Genomic DNA, 21,081 nt, shown 5'->3' with positions numbered 1-21,081 from the left:
TCACACTGGGGGCAAAAGCTGTGAATGCTTTTTCATGGAAAATATGACTGAAAAAATCTTAGAAAACAGTGAAACTATAAACAGAAGTGTATAGAAACGCAAAATTTTTAAAATAATAATTATATAATTTTCTATCAGTATCTAAAGCACTGGTTCAGAGTTCCTTTTCAAAGACTGATAAAAAACGTGAACATAAACCACTGCTTGTATTCATTTGCTCTGTATCAGCCCCGTGTTATTCAGGTTACACAGTGAAGTGCTTCAAAGTTAACACAAGGTATGACTCCCTGTCACTGCACATTGTCCAAGGACAATCAACAATTCCCTATGAAAAATCATAGTATGCCAAGTAACTAAAGGCTATACCACCAAGCATTCAGGAAAAGGGTGGCTTGAGGACTGCGCAATCAATCTGAATTCTGACATTTCCAAACCCACCTTTCAATTCTCTTCCTTCTCCTGCTATTGCAGTAAAGTGGTACTTCCAGGCAGCTTGATGTGGCTGTGTTATACATTGCTTAGCAGCAGTATAAACCTGGGCTGGGGATGTGCCAGGGTGAATTTGGCATGCAGCCAGTATTTTTTTTCCTGAGGAACAGAACTTAAGAGAAGAGACATTTCATTTCTTTGTAGCTTCAGTCAAATGCGAATGCGATTGCAGAAGAAGAGAAAAACCAGTCTTGTCATCTTCGTGTTGACATTTCACATTTCTTCTCTTCTTGTGGCAAATAGCAGAAATGTGGACATTTTGAAAAACTTCTTTAAATTGGAAAGAATTTTGAATATAAGCTACTATTATAATATTCAGGAAAGGATTTTCTGATCTCAGGTCTTGACACAAAAAAGAATATGCCCTTCACTATTAAAAATAAACTAACAAGTAAAAAAGCATTGAAAACCTGAGAGAAAAAAAGTGCCTTCATTGCCAGTAGATTAAAAGAAGTCTTGTTTGGTCCATCTTTCTGAAAGCACCTCTGTAAAATAGGTTTATTTCTTATGCAAATGTGTAAGGCAAAAAACTCCCATAACCTAAAAGGAAATTTTATGAGGTAAAATTTTTCAGTAGCTTCCTACACATAAATGAGGGACTGCACATTTTTCGGCATGCAAATGGAATTATCTCTGTAAGTTATACATTAGACCCACTCAAAACCCAAATGCATGCACACACACTGGTGATAGCAGAATAGGCCTCCAGCTGCACAGCTTTAATAGAAGGAGATATGGTAGTTCACTACAGGGCTTTGTAACTGCTGTGTAACAGAGAGAGATTTTCACCTGCTGCTATATGGTTGAGCTGTAGTAAGACATAATAAGTGGGAGGGTATTAATATATATAAATATTTACACACGTATAAATCTACAATTTATGCATAGGTTGTTTAAAATACATCAGCAGAGTGATTGTTAAAGCATTATATAACTGCTAAATAGAAGGGGGGGGGAAAGAAGAAATCATAAAATTAAGTGTAGAAAGAAGAAGAAAACCAGCTTACAGAATGTTACATTCCATACAAGACCACAGAAAAACTGTGGTTTTGTGTAGGTTCATATGTTGGACCTGCTTATTTGGTCCTTTGCAAATCCTAAATTGTTTATGCCTTATATGGAAAACGGGAAAGTATGAATAGGCTCCTTTCTCTGACACCACTGGGTGAATACATCCAAACAAAGTTTCAGTTTTCTCTGTTGCTCTGAGAACCATCGTTTAAGGCCTCTGAATACTTGGCTATTGTTACATGTCAACAATCTTAAGAGATCTTTAGTAATACTCAGAGGAGATACTCTGTTGCCTTTTTTTAGAGATTTGATTCAATGCCACAGTAGCCATTGACCCCTTGTTAGACGTTTACAGATTTGAAGGGTTCAGAATGAAAACCACCAGCAATTACAACCTACATTCACTCTGTCCTCAAACAGGAACAAATGTCTCTCCAGTAAGATTTTGAAATGATGTTTTTCTTCTCAACTTCATGCGGAACCACACATCTTTTTGATGATACATAAGTAGGTTTTATATTTTTATGGTTTTCATCTCATATTCCTGTGTCATGGGATTACATGTACTTTCTCTACCAAAATCTAATGTCATTGGTTTTGTTTTCATAGCATTAAGGGAATGGTAAAGAGCAGACTGTGTAGTTCTCACTTCTGCAGTGACCCAGCTCCCTGTGGAGTTATGAAGTTTCCTAGGGATGTTGTGTCTTCCTCATCTCTGGCTACTTCTCCTGGGCTCATTTGAGATGCTTTTTTCATCCTTCTTAATTAAAACAAAAAAAGCACTTCCACTAGCAGGCAGTAAAACGAAATGAGTTTCCTTTAAACAGCGTATGAGGGAAAAAGAGATTTTGCTTTTTCCATTTTTCTTCATTGGCTGGGATCATGTGACAATAAGAAGGTGGTCTTAGAGTGAAGGAAGTGTGTCAAACCTGCATTTAGCAATTAGCTACTGTGCACCTAAGTTGGAAGCTTTCATATTGCAGAGGAGGGAAGATTTAACTTCACATGTCTACGATGTTTTGTTATTAGAAGGTATTTTGCTGTAGGCATACTGATCTATAGAAATTATTCTGTTATGAGTACTAGACTCCCTAGTAGTGAGTAGTCGTGAATTTGTTGTTTAAATTTAAAATTAAAAAGAAAACAAACAAACAAACAAACAAAAACCCAACAAAACAAACAGGAAAAAAAATAAAAACCCACAACATAATATTTTGGGAAAAATAAAATGTTTTTATTGTTTCTTAGCTGTTTTTTTAATTGAAAGTGAAATGCAAGACTTACCTGTGATAATAGTAAAGCTACAAATTACAATCAAAGCTGATCTACAGTTAATATACAATTTTTGTTTGTGTGTAGCAAGTAACACTGATAGCCTAATGTACTAAATAACACAAAATGAACATTAAATGAATATTAAATTAAATAAGATACAGAGAATACACTGAATGAGTTTGAAGGTTTTTCTTCAAAGCTTTCACCAAAATGGTGTTTCTGGGGGTTATATGACCCTCTTTTCTGGCCTCTGTTAAAGTCGAGAAGGTAAACCAGCAACTGGTCTGATTATAATGGAAGAGGGTGTTGAATTTGCCACTTGATTTCTACTTAGGAGGCTTTCTGCTGTGACTTTCCTTAATACTCTTAATGTGACCAGTCAGAAATGGAAGCATAAAGCTATACAGAATTAATTAGGATGCTTTCAATGTAATGTAATCTCATTGTTAAAATTATTATGTCACCAGCATCTAGGGTTGCTTTATTACTAGACTCTGAAAACATCACCTACAATCTCATACTTGCTATTAATATTTGTTTATTGAATTCTGAGGAAAGATCATGAGGGATGTAATTCAAAAACCTTGTTTTAGGTTCCTCTTCTTTGTAATCTTGGCAGATGCCTAGGCTTCATCACCATGCTGTTGTCATTTCAAACAGGCATAACCTTCACAGAGGATGACAGAGATATGTTATTTGTTGTAAACTTCTGCAGTATTTTTAAAATTAACAATCTGGGGAGTATAAAAAAGTATTAATTTTTTAATTAATAAGTATTTCCCACATAAAAATGCCTTCCAGAAAAGGAGCAAGTCAAGAAAGTACTGGTCTTAGAGCACAAATTGGAGATTCATAGGAGAAGGAAAAATTTCTCAGTTTTCAATAAATATAATAGCTACTGGAAATCATATAACAGTTGCAATTATCTCACCCTTGAAATGAATAATAATTCTTGTTCCTGATTAATATAGTCTGTCATATTTAAAAAGTAAAGCCTGAATCATCTCTAGGAAAGAAAGAAAGAAAGAAAGAAAAATAGAAAGAAAGAAAGAAAGAAAGAAAGAAAGAAAGAAAGAAAGAAAGAAAGAAAGAAAGAAAGAAAGAAAGAAAGAAAGAAAGAAAGAAAGAAAAAAAGAAAAAAAGAAAGAAAGAAAGAAAGAAACAAACAAACAAAGAAAGAAAGAAAGAAAGAAAAAGAAAAGAAAGAAGAACAAAGAAAGAAAGAAAAAATACAGGCAGCAAAAAACAAATACTAACATCACCTTTTAATAAAAGATGATAGGGAAGTAATAGCATATCTGACAGTCACAAATGGTCAACTCAGAAATTCTTATCAAATCATTGCAGTTGTCTGAAAATACATTAAATTCATTTAGTGCTTCAAACTGTTAGGTTCATGGAAAGTACTCCTTTAAATTTACTGTCTTTGGAACAAAAGAATGAGTTAGGTGCCCAGATCTGTATAAGTAAATTGAAGATATATATAAAAAAAAAAAAGATTACAGTCAAGTAAGTCAGATGCTGATGGATTCCTGGATGATATTTAAACATTCATAAAATGCTTAACTCCATTTTATAGATATACACAAGAGCTTTATTACACTGTTACGGCAGGAAAACAGATAACAGTTCTATTATAAGTTACACTTTGGACCCTACATTTATTTGTGCATGAACACGTCCTTATATGCACATTTAGAGGCAAATGAATGAATGTTAGAGAAGATTTTCTCATTCAGCCTAAAATGTCACAAATGTTTTCAAATGTGATAAGAGAGTAATTTTTCAGAGAAAAATTATTTCATCTGAAAAGCCTTTTTTGAACTGTTTGACCTAGAAAAATTTTCGTGAATACCATTTTTTTTTTGAAAATAATGTCTATCCAGCTTCTATTTTCTCAAGCTGCAGCATCAGCTGCTCTATACAGAAAAAAAAATGCATTCACTACAATAAAATAGTACTAAATATTAACCTTAAAAGATTAAGTACTGGCAATTTGCTTTGTGCATAATGCCTCTATTACTTCTAAAGAGTTACAGAAAGTCAGTGTTGTTAATATTGAACCATTCTGCAAAGGTATTCAGGTAAGATTAAACTGTGAAATCATAAACGTGTGATTGAAGATAAGTAGGGGAATTTTTATGTTTTATACCATGCATTCCCTAAAGGGGTGCCCACAGCCTATTCTACCCAATATTGTAAGCAATGAAGGATGAGGAATGATGACTTGGTTACACATTAAAAACAGCCACACAACACAACGCTCCAGTTCCAGTGGAAAAGCACATGGCTGTGAAGACTGAAATAGATTTTTCCTCCTGCCACTCCCCACCTGCCCACGCAAAGGAACCAAGCTGGAATTGCTGGGGTTATGCAGTAGAAGATGTGAAGATGTGAATGTCAGACCAGGGAAAATGCAGACTGCAGCCATGATTTTTGCAGACTAACAAATTGATGCTGTGTTTCTCTCTGGATTCAAAGGTACAGTCATGTTAAGGGTTATCATCATCATCATGGCTTAAGGGTTATAAATATGAAATATAATCCCCAGCTCTTGGACTACTCCCAAAAGATCATGCAAGTTAGACCTCCTCACGAGCTCATACTTCTGTTTGGGACTCTGTGAGTCTCAGTCCTGTCCTGTGAAAGTTGCAGGTATTGACAGTAACTGCAGAATATTTCTTCAGATGGAACAACCACTTCCTAGTGTCAGTCCAGATACACCCACATAACAGTGGAATATGCACCAGTTTGGGGTATGGTGTATCCAGGATGTTCTCAGAAGACCAAAGGTTTACAAAACTGTGGGTTTGTACGCTCTTCTGGAGGACATGTCTCGTTAAGTTCTCTAAAAATTCAGTACATTTTTTTGTAAAGTAAATAATGTGAGGTATTATGCTGAAGCAGTGGGATTGTGGCAGTTACCTCCTCTGCTACCATTAATAATACTAAATCCTGAAATGTCTGATATCCATAAGGGCCACTATTTGAACTAGTGAAGGCTGTGAATGTGTGGAAAAGATATGCATTCAGATGCCTTTCTCAGCTGCAGAGGCTGCTCAGTGTGAAGGTGGTGCACTGTCAGTGCAGCTCAATTTTATGAACAAATGCAATGAACTCCAGACTGCTAGGAATTTGTGATTTTTCTTCTCTATTGGATGTTTTGACCTCAGTAACTATATGTCACCTGCTCTCTCCTACAACACCTGGACATAAGAAACTCACACTGTGTATAATTCAGAGCGTGATCATGAGGACTGGCTGGAAGATAACAGCAAAGCTGAATACGAGACAGATGAACTTTATTTGCCTTCCCTTACTGATAGGATGAATCACAGTCGTTGTTCTTTCCCTGACATCAGTTTTCACAGAATTTCTTAGCTGCTACACACCCTTTTTTTTTTCATTCCCACAAGACTGGGTAGACTGCTAAGCTGTGTCATGCTTCACAGGGATCCTGTGTATGTTGTCAAGGATGGTTGTACTTAGACAAGTTTCCCAATATCTTCCTGCACATCCAAAGCTTTCCTTCCTAACTCTTGTTAATTTGCTTTTCTCAAATCTCCACGCAAGCAACTCCCTGATGGTCTACAGAATACAAGAGGAGGTACATGTTTCTGCTTGGGTATTTTGGAGCAATATAGGTGGAAGCTGGATATTAAAACACCACAGCTCCTGCAGCTTAAGGATAGGCTCATTCACAGCTGTAGTAATGGAATACATTAGTTTGCATATGATCACTAAGAGTCAGCTTTCCTAATAGACAAAATCTAAGGCTAAAAGAACACAGTTTCCTTAAACCATGGAGTTGTTACAATAACACAAAAATACAGAAAAAGAATAAGGCAACAAAATGTCTGATGTAGGCTATATTTAGCAATAGTCACATTTTATTCCTCAGCATTTTGGCTAGATTCCACAACTGTTTTGGTCAGGTCAAGCTGGAATCTCCTTTGAATTTTAGGTAGATCTCTCTTCCTTTATTTTCTCAGGCTCTTGCTGTCTTCTTCTCTCAAGAAATGGTTAAGAAGGGAGGGAATGATAGGTCAACTACAACACAAAACTATGCCAAGCTTGACTGTCCTAACTTTCACTTGTGTTTTGGAAGACTTTGCTTCCTGGTTTGTGAAATTTGACACTGAGACACTATTCTGTTACAGACAGTCTCTTTTCTCCACATTCTTAAGGTTCTTTATTTAACATTTCTATCTTACTTCTTCATTATCACATTCTTGGGTTTAGGCTGTTTTTTTCCTTGTGCATATTTCCAGAGACATATTCATAACAGAAGAAATATAAAGTGAACAGATCTCTTTTCTACATTCATTCTCTTTCTCAATATCACATGGTTAATTTGCAATGGAATCTATCTTTTTTAAGACTCTATCACAATACCGGAATTAAAGGCTACCTGAGAGGGTGGAATTGGTGGACTAACAGATAGGTCAATCAAATACAATAATTTCCCAGTGGGAGGGGAGGAAGTTGTAGGAGTAGAATATGCTTAGAATGTATTTGATAGGTTTTGTTCCACTATAGTTCTTTTCATTAACAAAATATAACTCTGATAATTTATAGACAAAAACCCCATACAAAATATGAGAAAGGTACTAAATAGGTAGAATGTCTTTTAGTACAGGACTTCCCATGGTAGACACAGTTGAAAACTTGGATGAATCAGAATTCAAGTTTGTCTTAAAGCTTAAGTGCACTTAGCTAAGTTTCAGCCTTTGAGTCTTTAAAGATAATCATAATGGAAAAGAATACTTTTTACACAATATGGGATATCATTCCCTAAAAGTTTTCCTGCAGCTGTTTCTGAAGATTGTTGGAATATTGTAGGTAAAATGCCAAACACATTTTTTTAAATAAAACACTTCTGTGGTATTTACCATGTTTCATGTTTAGAAATTGGCAGAAGCCAGTCAGGAAATTAATGTCTTTATAGCTATATTTGCTTGCAAAGGGATTAAGTTTAATGGGTTCTCTAAGATATAGCTGCCTTAATTTGAAACATTATTTCCCAACAAGCAGAAGCATAGTACCTTACTCTTGGATGCTGCCCTTCATAGTCAAATATATCAGTCTAGGCCCTTTATGATAAAGTCAGTATACAAATTCTTCTAATACAACTGCTGCAGGGCATTGTTCTCCAAAAGCAGATCGAGGCAGACATCTGGGGAAAGTAGTGCCTCTAGCTGGTGTGGTTATCACCGAGAGAACACACCTGTGAAGACAAAGTTAGTTTGACAGCACAGTTACAGGGGCCCCAACCATGCCCATAGTACTTCTTGGTTTGGGGCAAAGACCAAAAAGCATAAATTATGATTTGTGTCAAAAGTCAGAGTCTCAGAGGAGCAGAGATTTCACTCTCACTAGCTGTCTGATAGAAAAACAGAGGCAACAATATTGCCTTTTTTGATTTCCAAAGCCAGACTAAATCAGCTATATCACCACATAAACCAGGAGATAACACTTTTTTAAATTTACCCTTCTGACACAGGCCAGGAGGAATAGGGTAAGATATAAGCCTATATGTCTATCCCATATTTGGGGGAAAAAAGAATATGTACTATGGATCTGGATAGAAAGCCAGTAATAAATATGCATGTGGTTTCACGCAGGAACTAATGGCTTTGCTTTTTACAATACCAATGGAAAAAAATAGTTTTTTAATATTGTCTATCTAGATGATTTGTATTTCACACTAGTTCACAAAGGACTCTGGTTAGTATGTGATTTATGGTTGGAACAAAATAATTATCTGAAGCTTAGCTGAAGGTAGGCTTTCAGCACATTAATAATACATTAGCTAATGTTTCTTTTTTGGCATTGCCTATGCAAATTTCTATTATCATAATAAAAATGACTGTTTATTTTAACAGCTTCAGATGAGAACACGTATTTTATCTGATGTCTTGATTAAATACTAACTGCCAGTTCCCAAATAAACTTTTAACCAGAGTTTTTCTTTTAGTCTCAGCTGGTATTTGGTCAGTAAAGTAAAGGGAGAAACAGCTCGCTTTGCTAAAAACTGAGAGGAGCTCTCTGTGGTCCTCTTTGGCAAGTGTGGTGAAAGTTCATCCTGGTTGGAAACTTCAAACACTGATAGCTGTCACAGGAAAATCACTCATGACTGTGAATCATATAAAGTCAGATTTAAAACATATACTGCCTAAATTTGTTCACTTTGTTGAGCAAGCATAGGTGAAGATAATTTCATTCAAATAATTACTTTCTGACAAATGGCAATACATATTGTCTGTCCAAAATAGTATTAGATTTGATTGCATTTAGGTAGATGAGAAATTAACTTCTCTGCTTGAAATAATTTGTGACTTGATTACCTGTTGAATATTTCCCTTTCCAAGCTATGATTTCACACCAACAGGCATATTAGAAACCATATTTTAGAAAATATATAAGGCATTAGTCATGGCAAGGTATTCTTCAGATGGGATCATACTATGTCTTCCCTGCCACTGCCCATTGAGTTTGTCCCTGTTGAGTTTCTGAGAACATTTGACTTACTGAGATTTCTGAACAGAAATAGTATAAAACATTTGGGGTAACTGCTTTGGGGAATCTTCCTTCATAAGTTATGACTTTCTCAGCAAATACAATATATATGTCTTACAAGAGTATTTTTGTGGGGAAGTAACAAGACAGTTTGTCTGCATTCCTGTGATTCAGAGTGGCCTTGCTATGTATTTGTGTCTCAAGCTGCCCATGGGACCCCTATGCAAATGAATATTTGATTATTTTGGCTGATGCTATCCAAAGCAGCTGAAAATAAATACCAGTCTGATCATTTTATAAGCTCAGGCTGGCTAATTTACACTCTGTAGAATGTAAAATAAAATGCTTTGTATTTTACACATATTTTGCTTATCTCTTGTTACATTTTTTTCCATAAAAAAATAAATAATAACAATGCCATTTGTACCTGGATATTAAAGAAAGATAAAAGAACAACAATAAACAATTGGAGAAAAATTTGTTGAAAAATACTAATATATATATAATTATTATAAATCAAACCCATTTTCCATGCATGTTATATGATAAAACTATACTAAAACATCATACTCAAGAATAAATGGCTGATTAACTTTGGAAATATAGCACCGTCTTCAATTTCATTGGCAGAAAATTTTGCACAGTAGAGTTCTGACAACAAGACATGAATGTTAGGGAGGTGACACAAGTTCTGCTTGTTACCTCTTACTGCAGAGATTGGAAAACTAAAATTTGCCCAGGAGTGTTGTGTGTTCTGAAACTGCTGCTCTCTTTGAATGATATACAGAACAATTTTTTTAAAAAATAGCATTAGTTCTATCTCAATTTGAGTACATATCAATTTTTTCTCAGATCCTACAAACCACTTTTTGTGTAGCTGAGAGGTGGTGAAGAGGGAGCAGGAATTACATGTGAAAACAGCTCTACAAACTTACAAATCTTTCAGGGTTAATCTGTAAGGGAAATGTCTTTTTGTCAGTTAATTGAATAGGATTATGTACTTTTCTGGTTGGCAATTGAAAGGAAATGTTCCTTTCCTTTTTGATCCTTCAAGAGCTTTCTGTAGTTTAAATAATTGTTAGTCTCATTTTGAACAAAACTTTTGTTTAATATGTTGTAAAGTGTCTTGAAAGAATTCTTTTGTAGGTATATCTCAGTTTTCTCCCTAAAATTACTGAATATTCTGATTTTACATATCAATAAAACAGAAATTAAGGAAGAAATCATATTCTATCCAAAGTAGGAATTCAAGCTCATACTATCCTTTTGACATTTCACTAGAAATACCAAGGAAACAACAATAAGCTAAGTATTTTTATCTATTCCTTTTTATGATCTTATCTTTTATTAAAAAATTGCACAATTACATAGAAGTTTTTGCTTGGATAAAAATAATACAGACCCTTACTCCAATAAAAATAATGCAGACTCTTGCTCTGAAATTTGTATAATTGGGAACTGAGTTGCTAGAATATAAAAGTGTAGGTAAATATTCATCTGCTTCACCAATTACTATGTGACTAAGGTAAAGAAATTCAGAACAAAGTAAATAATAAGGGTTATTCTATGGAAAGAGAGCAATAAGAGTGTATTTTTTCACACTCGTTAGACGTGGATACAAAGCTAAAAGCAGTCAATGAAGATGCAAGAGTCTTTAGAGCATAATATTAAGATTCTGTTTTGTTATTTTTAAATGGAACACTATACCTAGTTGATGGTGGGGTAGCAAAAATACTTTAGTACCCAGTTGTACCCTTCAGGTACTGGAAGACCTGACACTGGAAGACCAGGTCACCCTGAAGCCTTCTCCAGGCTGAACAATCCCAGCTGTCTCAGCCTTTCCTCAAAGGAGAGATTTTCCATCCCTCTGATCATCTTTGTTGCCCTCCTGTGGACCCAGTGCAACCAGTCCATGTCTTTCTTATACTAAGGGCTCCAGAGCTGGATGCAGTAGTCTAGGTAATTATAGAGAGTAAAGTTAGGCTTCATCCAAGCACTGTAATAATTTTTCTAGATTGTATCTTTCCTATTTGATGCAAGACTTTTCTCCAATATTGTCTATTGATTTTGAAAGTCTGAAATAAATCTGCCAAACTTTCAACTAGAGAATTATGTTTCATTGCCCCAGTCTACAGCACACTGCACACTGCAAATTCCTATTTCATAGAACTTCAGGGCAATGGTGCAGTAGAATGTAGATATCTAGGAAAAGAGCTCATGAAGCTTTCATTAAGCTTATCATACCAATCAAACTTTTTTTATTGAAAGCATTTATGAAGTAGAATTTTATGTAACAACAGTAATGCACTATCTTGTCAATCCCATATATTTACAGTTTATTGAGCAGCCAAGGTTGATTCTTGTCCATCCCTATTTTACATGTAACTAAAGCAGACACAAACAATTCCCTGTTTGTTTTTGTTTGGTTTGCTTTGGTTTGTGTTTGGTTGTTTGGTTTGGTTTGTTGTGTTGTTTTGGTTTTTGTTTTTGGTTGGTTTTTTTTCCTTCCTAATCTCTCCTAAATTTTATCTGTTTTCCTCAGAAGTCATTCTTTTGCTAGATCGACCTCAGTGAACAGTAGTTAAAAGACATGGTCATCACTGTGGAGGGCACAGAATGCCTATGTGTGACACCTTATTTTTTAACTTCAGGTGGACTTTTTTCCTTTCTTTCTTTTTTTTCCCTCCCCACTTCTGTTAATATGTTTGTTTCATTAAGTTTGTTAAATTAACACAAGAGTTCAGTGTTTGCTGGCGGGCTACTACGCGGTTTCCTGAACACATGAGGCGGAAAGATGCCCTCCCGGACCGTGTTTCCAAAGGGATCTGCCGCACGAGCCGGGGATGCCGCGGCCGCGACCATCTGCCAGCCTGGAGAAAAGTAGGTAAACCCACTCGGCCGAGGCCGAGGAGGGCATGTGGCCGCCGCCCGGTGTCACGCCCGGGGTCGCGGAGCTCTCCTGGCACCAGGAGACCCGCGCCACCCACCCTGGGTCCCCGTCCCCCGGCGGCGGGAGGGTGCGCGCTGGGGGCGGGCTCCGCGGCCGCGGCGCCGGGGGCGGTGTCCCCGCTCCGCCCCGCCCCGCCCACCGCCCCGCCCGCCCCCGGCCGTAGGCGCGGGCAGCCGCGAAGCCACCGCCGGGCGGAGCGGAGCGGAGCGGGGCCGGCGGCCGGGGCGGCGGCGGGGCGGGGGCAGCGAGGGGCCAGCGGGGGAGCGGAGCGGCCGCCACCGCCCCCCGGGGCGGTGCCGGGTGAAGCGGAGCCGGGCGGCCGCGGGAGCGGCGCGGAGCGGGCGGAGCGGAGCGCGGCGGCTGCCGCTGCCTGGATGCCAGAAGCGCCTCTGGAGCCAGTGGCCGGCGGCACCCGGGAGGGCCCGGGGGAGGAGGAGAAGGAGGAGGCGGCGGCGGTGGAGGAGGAGGAGGACTCCGGGCGCGGAGGGGAGGAAGCAGGCAGCGCTGACCATGGCCTCCAACTTTAACGATATAGTCAAACAGGGCTACGTGAAAATCCGCAGCAGGAAGCTGGGGGTGAGTGAGTTCTCTCTTCGCCGGCCCTGTCCGGGGTGGGGGCGAGGCGCTGGCGGCCGCCTCGCCGGCCTGGGGGGCGGCAGTGCCCCGGGCCGGGGCTGCCAGCGCGGGGCGCGGCGACCTGCTGCTGCTGCTGCTGCTGCCGCTGCTGCTGCCGCTGCTGCCGCTGCTGCTGCTACCGCTGCTGCCGCTGCTGCCGCCGCCGCTGGGGCTCGGACTTTGCTCCCATCTCCGTAGGGGTCGGTGGGGATGCGCTGCCATTGCTCTCGGAGAGAGCCGGTCGCTCCTGTCTCCAGGAAGGCGCCGCTCCTCCCTTCTGTCTCAGCGTTCGCCTGCCAGGGTCACTGTCCGCTAAAAGCTGCGTCCCGTTCCCTCGTCCTCCTCGGGCCGAGGATAACACCCCACTTGGGCGTCCCTGCCTCTCCCGCTTCCCCCCCCACCGCCGTCCCCCGTCCCTCGCCCTACTGCCTCCGACGGGGGCTTGGGCGGGGAGAGGAAGGCGCAGGCAGGATCTGTAAAAAACTTTGTGCAGAGATTCTCCTTCCCTCTCTCCCTCCCTCTCCCATTTTGGGAGAGGGATGTCTTCAGTCAGGGCAGGGTCTGAAAACACTGGAGGCTGGTACCAGAGCAGCCCAACAGTAACTGAGAAAAGCGGGCGTGGAGATGTGGGGATGCTCGTGCCCCAGGGCATAGAGGACTGGGCAATGGGAGCCTGCAGCGGGCCGGGGGCGGGCGGGGAGGGGAGGTGGGTGACAGCCTTATGGACCGAAAGGCAGATGCAGAGTCTGACAGTGATAAAAACTAGGGGCGGTCCCTTAGGTGAGCGTGGCTGGTCTCAGTACACACCGGGGTGCTCAGCGACACAGTGTTATCGAATTGGCCAAGTGCACTTTCCCTGAGGGGGTACAGCAAACCTTGAAAAGGCAGTGAAGTTGGAACAGAGTGTGTATAAGGGTCAGGATTTTCTAAACTTCAGTCGGTACCGGGAATCATCAGTTTGGGCATTCTCCTTACCCTTTGTGTAAGAACGAGAAGGCTCGCTGGTTTGCACAGCTAGCAATGTTACCAGTGATCCCAAAAGATCCTGTTGGCTCGAGACTAAACCCGACTAGGGCTGAGAGGAGGTCTGGAGTTCTTTGAGTTCATGCTTCATTTTTTGTTTAGACGTGCAGAAAAGTGAAGGGTCTCTACCTGCTCTCCCTTCCAGGAGAGCCTCTCTTCCTGCTTCCCCTGAAACCTAATAGAGCAGGGACCATGTGAAATCTGCCCTCCTCCAAGTCATGATCTTTGAGCTTATCACAATGCTAATATTTATCTCCTCCTCCTTCTCTCCCCTTTTCCCTTCCCCCAGATGCTGTGCTTTGCTTGCAGACACATTGTGCAGGATGGTAGGACAATAATCAGAAATTGACCTTTGGAGCACTTTGGTACCTTGGCAGGGCTGTTAATGCCAAAAGAGCACAGGAAAGTTTGGTCCAAGCCCTTAATTGCCCCAAGTCCAAATGTATGAGAGATGATGTAAATCCAAAGAGAATGGATGCTCTTATTAATGATTTTGCAACCTCAAAGTCACTCTGTGCATCAGTAAAGCATTAGTCTTATCTGAAAGAGCAATTTCTAAGCCCTAGTTTGTTTCTGGCAGTCCTCTGCTTAACCTTTGCTCATCAGTTTTTCCCCAGCTCAGCAGTGTTACTAGATGGGCCCAACACAAAGCAGAGGGATGATGGTATTGCATTGCCTTGATGTTAGTAGTTGGAATCAGAGTTAATCTGTTTGATTTGCAAATCTGTATAGGAAAGTATCTCAGTGTCCTTTAAGTGTGAACTTATGTATATGCATATGTTTATGTATGCAAATACTTTTATATACCTATGTGTGTGGCATATATGCAACAAATGTAGAGTTCATATCACAGTAATCTTGGTCGATACTTGCTGACTTGTGTAAAAAAATTTATGAAGGTGGTATTTCATTGCAATATATCTTAAGTAGCTTGAATATTTTGTTTTGAAGATGTTAATCTGATTTTTTGAGGGGGACACGTATAAATGCTTTTTTTTGTGTGGATATTATTCATGGTCCTAATGTTATCATACTTCTACACTAAGCAGAAGGGAAATAGTTCATACAGTGTCTACGGAGGATTTTCTCCTACTGAAGTGGTTTATGAGGGTGACAATTCAGACTATACAGCCTCAGGCAGGTGGTAGTATAAGCTTAAATATGACATATGGAAATGCAAATCTGAATAAATCTATTAAATACAATGTAAAATGGATTATATTTTATAGAAAATAGCATCAAAATTCAAATGAGTGTGATGGTTGAAAGGTATGAATATGTGTGGATATATCCATAGCTAATTGGATTCTTGTGACTGAATATCTAAATTAATGCAATTTTTGTTCACCAAGTGAAACATTAAAGGTTTGTATTTTTTCCCTTTATGTCTGTCTCCAAGTCCAAATGTTAATGAATTACACTAGAGCTGTCATAATGTAGGTGAATACATCAATTTTCAGGGATATAAATGTCTGGTGGTGAATGAATATTTTTAACCTCCAAAAAATATTGAAAGGAGGGAAGAGAGTTATGGGTTCTGAAAACTAAGACTAAGATAATTTTTAAATATGTCAATAGGATTTTATCTCTTGCTGGTTATGTTACATTCCTATACACTGGAACTTACTGGCATGGGGTTTTTTGGTCATAACAGTCTACATTCTTTGAATATTTCAAAGTCTCCCAAGAAGTAGATTGATTAGAACTTGGAGAACTGAGGTGACTAATACCGATTTTAGTGCTAGACTTGGGCAATAAAACTAATTCTAACCTTTGGGCTGGTAGCCAATTCATTACAGAAATTCTTCCAATGCAACTTTTATTCTGTCTTGTTCTGTGACTGAGGGAGCCCTGGCTGGGAATCAAATAGAAGATAGTTCAATAGTGTATTTTCATTTTATTGAAAAAACTCCACAGCAACAAGCTTTGATTTGTGCTGAACTTTCTGATAGAATTTGGTTTTCCAAGAACCTAATTTTCAAAAACTCAAGTAGTAAATCTTCATCTAATTGTAAAATAGAAAGTATTTTTTTTTTAAAGAGGTATAACATGTTTTCTTCTGACTTCTTATGGCTGTCTTGCGTTAAGTACTTGTAACCCTGTCTGCCTACTGCCCACATACCTGCAAATTGTGTTCATAGTGTGCGTGAGGATTGTCTCCAGTCATGGAGGATGGACAAACATCCATTCTGAACTGTGCAGTCAGGACTTGGAGCTGTTTTTCCATCATACTGTTCAGAAGGCTGATTTGAAGACAAAGATGAAGCCTAAATCTTGATGGAAATACATGGCAAGAAGTACTGTGAGAATTTACCCTTTTTGTTTACTGGTACCTGATCATTAAGATTTTTTTGCCCGCTTTTCACCTTATCCTTAATTGCTCATTTACTGTTGGATTTACATCTTAATGGATTTCTGTATATTTTCTGGCAGTCCAGTATTTTCAAGTCGACCTCATTGTTCTGATACCTTTAAGTTGTTAAAGTAGCTTCTTTTGTTGTAAGATCAGATAGTCAGCTGTGGAGCTTTACCAGCCTCTCTCTTGTTGGATTCTGACATCTGGGAATATCATGGTTTCTGCCATAGAGATATCAGGCCACGAAGAGACATCCAGCCAGTTAGACCACTTAGCCTATCTCCTTTTGTTAAGTGTGAACCGTACATGAAACTTTTCTCTGGTGCCTTGAAATTTTAAATATATATTAAAGGCTATGTAATAGACAAGCTCACTTGTATATATGACATCTTCATTGAGGTATCACAGTATCTTTGAAACTTAGAAACTGTAGTCAGTGAGGTTGACATATAATTAAAATATCTTTATAAAATCTGTTTCCCTGCAGCCTAAATATGCCTTTCTTTTCAGTGCCCTGGCATTCCTGCACTGTTTGATATTTTGCTTTTCTCTAATGCTACATAAAGGAAATACCTCATTCTTGCAGCCATTACATTTGACCTGTGCAACCCTCCTTTGAAATAAATTTGATTGTAATGTGTTGTGCTGTTCAGATCAGAATAGGTCATTTGTGTAGCGTGGAACAGGACTGTGCTGCCTTTGTTCTTTTGGAATCTTTCATACTTGTGTCACATTAAAATTCATATGACACAATTTTATACTGCACTGGCTGTGCTTATAGGCTGAAACATTGTTGTAGCAGATTGGAATCCCTTTGTTGCCTCCTAATAAACTAAGCTGGGAGTATTTCATGCCTTGTTGAAGTGCTGTTTCTTAGAAGAAAAACAATTTGATGTTGCATTAGGAAGTCTAATTAAAAATGAGCATTGTGTCACTTCGATAGTCTTGTTTTGACCCATATCAACCTTCGAAGTCATAATCTTATTGTTTGTTTGTTTCTGTCTTTTTTTTTGGTCACGCCTTGGCCACAGAACAAAAGAATCCTGTCTAATGGAAATTTTCACTCAGTTGATGAATAATTACTGATTTTTCTGTGATTCCACATACTAAGTAGAATTATTTTCTGAGTGGTTTAGTTTACACTCTAATATAGCTATCCAAAGAGAAAATTGTATCTGCCACTCAGTCTTGATTGAACAATAAGTAGCAGGTTTCTCTTAGTCACCAAATGAGAAGTTTTACCATATAAACCCCCCTATTTTTAACCATACTTTTAGGTCATTACAGGTACCTTTTGTGGAAATGAACATCGTGTTTCTCCTTCTGCTGTTAACCCTGTCTTCAATCAATCAGCACTAACAATACTATGAATACAAGTGTCTGATTGCAACTTGGTTCCTCTTGAAAAAATGCAGTATGTGTCTTACAAAATCCTAACATTTAATTGATATCGTGTGGATACTTATGGTGAAGAAAGCAAAGGGACCTGCAAAATGTCCTGGGTTTGAGATTACATTTGATTGATTGTACTGACTCTGCAAGTGGGTCATGATGAATACAGAGGGCAAAGTAAAGGTTCTTCTGTTTCTTCGAGTTGCCATAGCATATTCTAAGAAACAAACAAACACATGAAGAAGTACAAGCAAGTTGTGTGGCCTGGAGTGGATATCCTTTCTGTAGATTATTTTATATTATTATCTGTGGGAAATCTGCTCAGCCTGTTTGAAAGCACTGAGATTGCCTTTTATATAACCGCATCCTGACCGATGATATAAACTATGAATTACATCTTGGAGCATGAAAATATTTTGAATGAAACTGTAAAACCTTAATTTTGGTTTATAATGTATCTATTTATAATGTATCTATTTTAATTTTTATAAAGCTCTAGATGGACAGGATTTAGGTTCCAGATTCCTTCCACATAAAGGAGTTTCTTTTTCATGATAGTTCATGGTAGTTCAGCCTGAGATACGGAATTAAAAGGATTTCACTGGGATCCATTAAAGCAGCTGGTTACATTCACTACATTATACTGAAAGTATCATTTAAAATACCAATAATTACTGCTTTCAGTACTTCTTGCCAAGTCACATGAATGGATTTGAAGAATTAAAAGGAAAATATGTGGATTTCCAATTTAGTCGTTATGGAAAGAATAATCATTTTTAGCTTCTGACCAGTTATTATTGATTAAGCATTGTACAGGAAATTGAAAGAAATATCTTGCAGCCATGGTAAGCAAGGACAAAAAGTCCGACAACTTTTTATGCTAATGTTTGTGTTTAAAACAACTTGTGAGTCAGGCTTGTGGTAAGCACTTTGGAGTTGCTATGTTTCCCAGTTGATTTTCTTGATGTGCTTTTCCACCTTTTAATTCCCAAGAGGTATGATAGCCAAAGGTTAGTAATTTTGTAATGGATGGCTCTTACTTAAAGAGACAAGTAGTTCTCTTTTGTAGATAGCATATCACATCCATGTTATCAATGTATTATAGATGCTTCTATTTTTACTTTTGTGTGTAATGCCATTAGCCTCAATGAGATTAAACCTTAGCTGTATGAAGAGTACACAAAGAAGTGTTCGTACAGACTCTCTCTCTTTCACTTGCATATTTTGAGATGGTAAAATTTTATTGAGAATTTATTTGTGTCTCCTGTAAGGTGATGGCCTTCTGTTTTTTCATTTAGGAGTCTGTAGTTTTTGTCCTGTGATAGATGTTAAAACCCAATGAAAAGATTCAGTGAAAAGACCCTGAAGTCAGTTTAAGGAACCCATTAACTTTGGTGGCTTTGGTTCAGAGTCCATGTGGGAACATTAACTGCATGCATAGAACATGAATTTCCTTGTTGTAAAATGCCCTTCAAATCCTACTCAAAGGAGTTGTCCTTTCTCATTTCAGTAATTGTGGAAGGAACATTCTCTATGAATCCTTGAAATATACAAGGAATTATTCATGTAATTCCAGTAGTGAGTTTTCTTCCTAGTATTTTAGAAATAATCTCTCTTCGAATCATTCATTCAGATTTTTGCAAGCAGTGCAAAATGCTCTATAGCTGTTGCCTGGCAACAACAAATTCAAGCAACAGCATATGTGAGCTGGTTGTTAGTTATACGTTTATATATGTTACTGTATAGAGAATACATTTTAGATAGGTACTAATGGGACATTTAAAAAAAAAAGCATGCTATGAAATGCTCTTTAAAAAAAAAATCGAGTAAAGGTTTTGGGGTCTACATTACCCTGGAAAGTTTGTCTTTTGTTTTAGGTTGTATGAAAGATCAGTTAGTTGAACAACTTTTCACAAATGTCATGATGTAGTTAATATACTTCTAGGCAGTCTTGGAAAATGTAAAATATTCTCTTTGTTGAAGGTGAGAAATACTTTCATGTGTATGCATTTTGAATTATATCTCTCACTGTTCTTTAAATTAATAATATATTATTTAACCAAAGCATGGGTGTTTTACTGTATACTATATCCTCTCATATCTGCTATGTTTAAAATAATAATTATAAATGTTTCACTGCATTTTGTATTTTTAATCTTTTCAACTTGCAGTGCAGCTCTAAGATTCAAAAATATCCTGGTGTATTAATGTAATGAATCATCGTTTGGTTGAAATTTTTTTTCCAGAGGAAAATACATACTTCAACTCTAAATACTATGAAATTTCTTGAAGAAAGTCAATGAAGAAAAACAAGGAAACCTTTTAATCTTGTGGAGAAAGTTTTTGTACAGTAGGACAAAATTGCAAACTTATTAAAAAAAAGTTGAGCAAGAGTGTGTGCAGTAACTGTATCTTGACACCTGTGTCACATAAATGCTTGCTTTTGATTAATATTTTTTTTATTGTTATCCAGAATACATATCCACACATCACGTCTGAGAAGAAAAATTGTGTGATTGTTCAGACCAGCACTTAAACCACTGTCTCTGAAAACTTGGTACAGGCAATGAGATTTCCAAACACTGAGATTTTCAGCTGGCATCAGACTTAAATCTACTGACTCCAGGAGTACTCTTACGGACTAGGATAGGTCTTGGAAAGCTGAGACTACCACTGAAGGGTTTTGAAGATGAATGTTAATTTTGATGTCTGCTTAGAAATTAAGGGAAAAAATAGTGCAGTCTGTAATCTAGAAATGAAATATACTTCTTTTCAAAAGTGATCTTCACTGCAGATCACTGCAGATCACTGCAGAATCACTGCATAACAGAGAGAGTAATTAGACATTGGAATAGGCTGCCCAGGGAGGTGGTGGATTCACCGTCACTGGAGGTTTTTAAGATGAGACTGGATGTGGCACTTAGTGCCATGGTCTAGTAACTACAGCGGTGTTGGATCAAGGGTTGGACTTGATGATCTTGGAGATCTTTTCCAACCTGATTGATTCTATGATTCTATGAACATAAGTCTTCCAGATTTTGAAGCTTTTTAAAAATTTTAATGTGTGAAACGTCATTGCTGGCACACTTAGAAGTTACAAGACCATGCAAATGGAGCCTTGCAGGAATTACTCTTCACTTCAGATGCGCATAAATTAGGAAGATAATTAATGGAAGTGTGTAAATCTTTTAAAAATTGATCTTCTTTCTCTCTGTTGTTCAGTTGCCAAACTGACTATCATCATCTCTGGCTTATCTGGACTGAACTTTGGAGAGGTTGTATTCATTAATATGTCAGTAAGGAATTAGAAGGACACAGCATTGACTAGACCTGGGGAAAAAATTTGCACACTGTCTGTCTACTGGAGGAATGGCTCTTTGGTGTATTTCTCCTACCTGTTCATTGCAAAAAGAATTAATAGCAAAGTTTAATATTGAAAGGTTTTCACTAC

At 38.2% G+C, this 21,081-nt stretch overlaps 1 protein-coding gene across 1 annotated transcript in view; it reads left to right on the top strand.

Annotated features, from left to right (window-relative positions):
- The first annotated feature begins 12,475 nt into the window (after positions 1–12,475).
- Positions 12,476–21,081, top strand: part of DOK6 (docking protein 6) — a 247,241-nt gene continuing 238,635 nt past the window's right edge. The window contains exon 1 of the mRNA XM_027723126.2: positions 12,476–12,820. Coding sequence (XP_027578927.1) covers positions 12,755–12,820 — 66 coding nt within the window. The 5' untranslated portion in view covers positions 12,476–12,754. The remainder of the gene's footprint in view (positions 12,821–21,081) is intronic.

This window comes from Pipra filicauda, unplaced genomic scaffold (assembly GCF_003945595.2).
Source record: "Pipra filicauda isolate LSUMZ 115617 unplaced genomic scaffold, ASM394559v2 scaffold61_size3293851_pilon, whole genome shotgun sequence".
In the NCBI taxonomy this organism is placed as follows: Eukaryota; Metazoa; Chordata; class Aves; order Passeriformes; family Pipridae; genus Pipra; species Pipra filicauda.
The sequence above is the reverse complement of the archived record's forward strand: the minus strand, read 5'-3'. Positions and strand labels throughout refer to the sequence as shown.